This window comes from Coenobita brevimanus, chromosome 110, assembly GCF_032717465.1.
Source record: "Coenobita brevimanus isolate Jiangsu-jjx chromosome 110, ASM3271746v2, whole genome shotgun sequence".
Taxonomy (NCBI): Eukaryota; Metazoa; Arthropoda; class Malacostraca; order Decapoda; family Coenobitidae; genus Coenobita; species Coenobita brevimanus.
The window spans coordinates 42,929,544-42,935,674 of NC_137063.1; the positions used below are offsets into that span (position 1 = coordinate 42,929,544).

At 42.2% G+C, this 6,131-nt stretch overlaps 1 protein-coding gene across 1 annotated transcript; it reads right to left on the reverse strand.

The window, feature by feature from the left end:
• Positions 1-2,337: 2,337 nt before the first annotated feature.
• LOC145417559 (uncharacterized) lies at positions 2,338-5,511 on the reverse strand. Its single transcript, XM_080286266.1, has 4 exons — positions 5,416-5,511; positions 4,662-5,045; positions 3,397-3,582; positions 2,338-2,787 (listed from the first exon to the last, which is right to left on the reverse strand). The coding sequence occupies exons 1-4, from the start codon at positions 5,509-5,511 to the stop codon at positions 2,338-2,340; spliced, it is 1,116 nt and encodes a 371-aa protein (XP_080142392.1).
• Between the last annotated feature and the right edge of the window lie 620 nt (positions 5,512-6,131).

The window sequence follows — 6,131 nt, forward strand, 5'->3', positions numbered from 1 at the left end:
TAGGAGCTTCAGTCACGTATACTTTAGCGTCATCCGAGAAGCCACCGCACACTATACCAACCCTCTCACACCACACCACACAAAATCACCCACAAGCACTACACCATATTATACCACACAGAATCATCCTCCTTCTCTGCATCACACAAAGTCACCCTCCAAAATTTTACGATAACAAGGGCATTTGCCGAAGGGCCCTGAAGCTTCCGGCTCCAGTACTTTTCCACATGTGTATAAGGAAGGAAAGGGTACTTCAGTAATTATACAACCAGTTTTATAAAAGTGTTTATATTGATCAGTATATTACTACTGTACAACTTATACTCCCGATACAGCATTTGTCTACTCTGTTTTGGTGGGTCCAAGGCATCCACCGTATATTTTAGATCACTTTCCTGTAAATTCTAACCGTAGTCTCCATCTACAAACTAGAGAACTTTACATAATAGGTACAGTAATGACAAAATTAACATAAGAATACTGAATGAGATATTGCATCATATTTTCACCTACTGTATTCTAACCCATACACGTCTTATTAAAACTTTCATACAAAAGAAAAAATAAACTAATGTACTATCCAGCACCGTGACGTCACTCCCCTAGTGTTTACGTGTTATGGCACTGAGAACCGTGTAAACAAAATCAGTGGAGTTTGGTGGCACATGCGTGATAAGTGAGTGTGGACAAATTCTAATTCTTTTCCATATGTACAGTCCACAAACTATTGTAGCTGGTAAACTATAATAAATTTCCTTTGGTAGAGTAGCTTGCCTTTGTGTGTGTGTGTGTGTGTGTGTGTGTGTGTGTGTGTGTGTGTGTGAACATTGAATTTTGTTCTGGCCGAGGTCAGACGATTGTCCTCAGTTAAAGAAACCCTCTGCAACAGAAAGGTTATAAACTATATCGATTAACGGTGTGGTCGAGCATAATTTCGTTTCCTATTCCAGCCCAATGCAGATTAAGGATTACCGTACACAGATATCTCAGAGGGGACTCTAATCTCCGTCCTTCTTTACAGTGTGGACATTACGATACATGCTTGATCAGTGAAGGTATCATATTTGGGCAGCTAGGTGAATTTTCATTAATCACCTCGTTCATTCAGTATACAACGCCAGTGAATGAAGTGTGTGTGTGTGTGTGTGTGTGTGTGTGTGTGTGTGTGTGTGTGTGTGTGTGTTTATCAGCACATGATGCTGCACATGTACACTTTCCCATACCTGTGTTCTGGTGCTCAGGTGTACACCTTACCGTACCTGTGTACTGGTGTTCATAAGCTGTACATATTATCTGTCACACACTGGTATAACCAAGGTGCTGGAATCGAACCTCCGTCAGTCCGCACATCGTTCTTAACCACTCTGCCAACCGTAATCTTAACCCTTTCACTATAACGACGCCTGTCTTATTTTATTTTTTTGCAACTACCTGACGATTTGTTAAATTCAGGAAGGACATCTTTGAGATAAGAAATTAGGAAGATACTCTGTTATCCTTTTCACAACGAGGGGCCTCGTGTGAAAAAAAAGCGGGGGGGGGGGTGTGTGGAAGCAAGGACATAAAGAAAAAGACATCATTGCGCTGAGAGAGTTAAAACTAAGGGGACGAAGTGCGGACAAGGGGCAAGTCTCTGACAGTCGTTTGTGACACCTGTGATGAAAGTAAAGCGTCTTGACCCTTGTACAGTACCAGTTACTTACCTCGGTGCTGAATGCTGTCTGTAACGTGGCTTGCAGGCTGAATACACCTGGCACACAGGGGATGTCCCATAAATGCCTGTCAGAGTTCAGGGGCTTCCTGAACCTTTGTGCTCAGTTCTTTATTATAAGGCTGTTAGATGAGGGATATGCTTCTGAATAGTAGCAGCAATAATTTTCCATCCAGCTTGCTAGATCCACATTCTTTTGGTTGTACTGCTAAAATAAATCCTGTGGTGTAGCTGGGAGGGGGTGAAAGGGCAGACGGTAAGATACAAAAGGATGGAAAGAAAAGAGCGTGAAGTAGGAAAGAGTGGAGAAGAAGATATTGCAGTAAGAGAAAATGGAACAAAAAAGAGTAAATTGAAGGAGCAAAAACTGGAGTAGAATTACACGGGTGATATAAGTGAGTAAAAGCGAGTGAAAGCAAGAGAGGACGGTTAGAGAGAGATGGAGGGTAGGAGGATGAAGAGTGAGGGGTTTGAGAAAGATAACAGAAGGGAGTGTGAAATGGAAGATTATTTAGGTTGCGAAAATGGAAAGAGAGAAAGAAGAAATGGTTGATGTTGAACAGAGTGGAATAGAAAATGAAACATAAATAGTCTTCCAGCCACAACAGAGGTGCGTGTGATGTCTCTTAGTAGTATCCCATCATGGTAGTGGTCGCACCATATCCACCACCACCACAGTCCGCCTGCTTCGTCTCGGTGGCGGTCACGGTCTGGGTGATGTACTGCGGCACCGTCTGCGTCTGCGTTATGTACTGCGGCACCGTCTGCGTCAGCGTCTGCGTGATATATTGCGGCACCGTCTGCGTCTGCGTCACGTACTGGACCTGTGTGCTGAATCGCGTGATGGTGACGGTCTGGGTAATGTACTGCGGGACAGTCTGGGTCTGCGTAATGACGTTGGTCTGCACCTGTACGCTGGTAATAGTCTGCGTGATATACTGCGGTACCTGCTGGGTTCGCGTCACCGTCTGCACCTGCACGAGTGTGGACGTGACGGTCTGCGTGATATACTGCGGCACTGTCTGCGTCTGCGTCAGGTACTGGACCTGTGTGCTGAATCGGGTCACGGTCTGAAACTGAAAAAAGAAAAAAAAAGTGGAAAATAGAGGACAGGTAGGGCTTTTAATAAATAAGTCAAAGAAAATTGTTACATTGATACAAACAGTATAAAGGGGAGGTAACTCATTTAATAACTCGACCTGCATTGATGGAGAAAAATCGACAAGGGTAATGACGTTGTAGAAGTGCAGAAAATAGAGAAAAAAATAAGCTCAATTACAAACTTGGACTTATATGCTGTATTGTGTCTGCATGAAACTAAGGATAGAAAAAAGGTGACGTTGGGATAAGTTAAAAAAAAAAAAAGAAAAAAAAAAAAAGTAGCCCATTTGAAGAGAGAAGTTGAGAATCATAATGACGTTAGAGAACAGAGTGAAGATCGCAATTGACATCTGTATCGACATTTTAGGAGAATTTTGTAGATCGTATTGCTATATATCACATTATACAAGGCACATTTTACGTTCATATCTAGCTTTAGGAGAGAAGTGTGTTTTGTATTGCTAGAGAGAGAGAGAGAGAGAGAGAGAGAGAGAGAGAGAGAAAGTAGTTCCATCCATCACCAAGCTAGCAGAGATGTATTGGCGAATGTTTTATTTTGGTATTACAAATTAATGGCGTCTTACTTGCGTCTGGAATTGCGTCTGGAACACTGTTGTGGTCTGGAACTGCGTCTGGAACTGCGTCTGGTAGCGTGTCTGGAACTGGGTCTGTGTCTGCGTCTGCGTGACGTACTGGAGCTGCGTGTCGGTGATGTAGGAGGTTTGCGTGAAGTACTGGGCACGCGTTATGTATTGCACGTTGCTCACCACCTGGGGGGACGAACGGAAAAATTAATAATGATAGTAGTAGTGATAAAGGGAGGAAGATGTGGTGGTAACATTAGTGGTAGTGGTAGGGGGAAGCAAAGGCAGAGAAAGGAGTACCGTAGTGGTAGTGGCAGGGTTAGGGGTTGTGGCAGTGGCAGGGTTAGGAGTAGTGACAGTGGCAGGGTTAGGGGTAGTGGTAGTGGCAGGGTTAGGTAGGGACAGAGAGAGGGGTAGTGGTAGTAGTAATTTTGAATCCGATGACTTTTTTTTTTTTTTCGCTATCTCCAGAAGATTTATCAGCTTTGGAGAACCCGTATGTAATGACGGGGTTGGAAACAGTTCCCATTAATCCCTTCACAGCCTGATTTATCTCCCTAAGCTAAATACTGTACACCCTTCTGAAGGCAGCATGAATAAGAATAAAAAAAATGTCTTGGGACTGAAGGGTTTGAAAGGGATATGGTGAAGCGTGTTTTCCTGCTTAAATATCTGTGTGGGAATAATCGTTTCATGATACTCCTGGGATTAAGTGAATGTGTTGAAGTTTTTGGGTTAGTTGTGCTGAGTTTTTCTGTTCTTTAACATTACGGAGATTTACTTCTTTCTTAACTGTTTCGACATTTTTATCACACCTAGGTATTATACTGTTATTAAGACTAACACCAAACTGTTTTGTTCACATGATGGGAATCATAGCAATGGGAAGGTTAATTTATGTCCATACACTCTTTGATTCATGAAGTACCGGTATCCAGCAGCTAAAGGAAAGTTCTCTGGTTTTATGCTATATTAAACCCTGCCATCCGAAGTTTATTTCATTTTCGCCAGTCAGGATGGACTCTACAAATCAAAGGATTATTCAGGGTTATGTCTAACTCTTCCATTTTGAAAAGCCCCTCCAGAGTAGGCCATAATAAAGTCGTCTGGTAGCAGGCTAGCAAGAATTGTACAGAATATGCATCAACTGCATCCATAACTGTGAGAGAATTACTAATGATGAGATTTATTGGATTTTGTTTGGACTGGTTTGTGATTGTTGATTTAATACACGCATAATATAACTACAGGTATATATCACTCACCTCAGTGGTCGTCTGTATCACCGGGGGAGCCACGGAGGTCACAGTCTGCTGCTGAAACACGGTGGACGGGAAATACTGGGTCTGTGTGATTTGTGAGTACACGGTGGTGGGCAGGGCGCGGGTTCGGGTCTGCACAACGGTGGTGGGCACGAAACGAGTAGAGGTGACCACGGAAATGCTGGTCTGGGGGTCACATACTGGGTCATCTGAGGGCAATTCATACAGGCCTGAGGGCGCAGACGGTACTTGTGGGAAGAGGTTGTTGGATTGCGGGGGTGCTGGTGCGGGTGCGGGGGGAGGGGCACCGTAGCTAGGGGAGGGGGCAGGGGCACTGGGGGGCGGCGCAAAGTAGGTGTTGGAGGGTGCGGGTGGAGCGAAGTTATTCTGCCAAGGAGAAAATATCATCATCATCATCATCATAATTTCTACTAATGAAACATCGGTGTGATTTGGATATAATGATTTATTTAAGAGTAATCTGACTGATAATTTAAGGAATGAGGTAAACTATAGGTATGAAAATCAGTACAATTCCTCTGGGGGAAAAAATATATATATATATATATATATATATATATATATATATATATATATATATATATATATACACACACACACACACACACACACACACACACACACACACACGCGTATAAGGTACCGGTATATAGATATATAAGGTTTGTTTAGAACTGTGTGTGTGTGTGTGTGTGTGTGTGTGTGTGTGTGTGTTAAACAGACACTTATATCGTACCTGCGGCGGGCCATACTGCTGAGGCAGCCCTAACAGTTCAGGCAATCCATTTACTCCACCTAAGGCCACCAACACTAGAGTCACCACCACCTCCATCATAACCCACGCTCTGCACATAGCCCCTCCCTTACCACTACTGCAAAAGAAAATGCAGAAAAATGTTATAAAACAAGTTCATATAAAAAATAAAACATGTTAGATAATAAACAACGATGAAACTTTAGGTTAAACAGTAATCAGGAAGAGTTTATATGCTACATCATGTAAGTTATACAATGAGATTGATGTTAAATCATTAAAAAAATGAGGAAACTGCATTTCCTGTAAATGATACTATATTCTCGAAAATTAAGGAGTATTTTGCCTGTTTCAAGATTCTCTAATATGTGCCAAAGTGACGTACCGATAGTTCAGACACACGGACCAGGTTAGCCTATAAAAGGAAACTCTGCGTGAAGGACAGGTGGTTTGAAAGATGGGGAGACTACTCCTTGGCTATACTGATCCACACTCTCCCTGACTGTATAAACTTTCTGCCACTGGTCTTCAGTCAACTGAGCTTCGTTAGTAAAAATATATATTTAGTTCTTTTATCATACTTAGATCTCACTTGGACAGAAAAAAAGAATGTTTATAAGAGTAAAGATCATTGAGTAAACGAATAAATAAGTGTAAGTTAATGAGTAAAGACCATAAATTGTAAATTAATGTAAAAA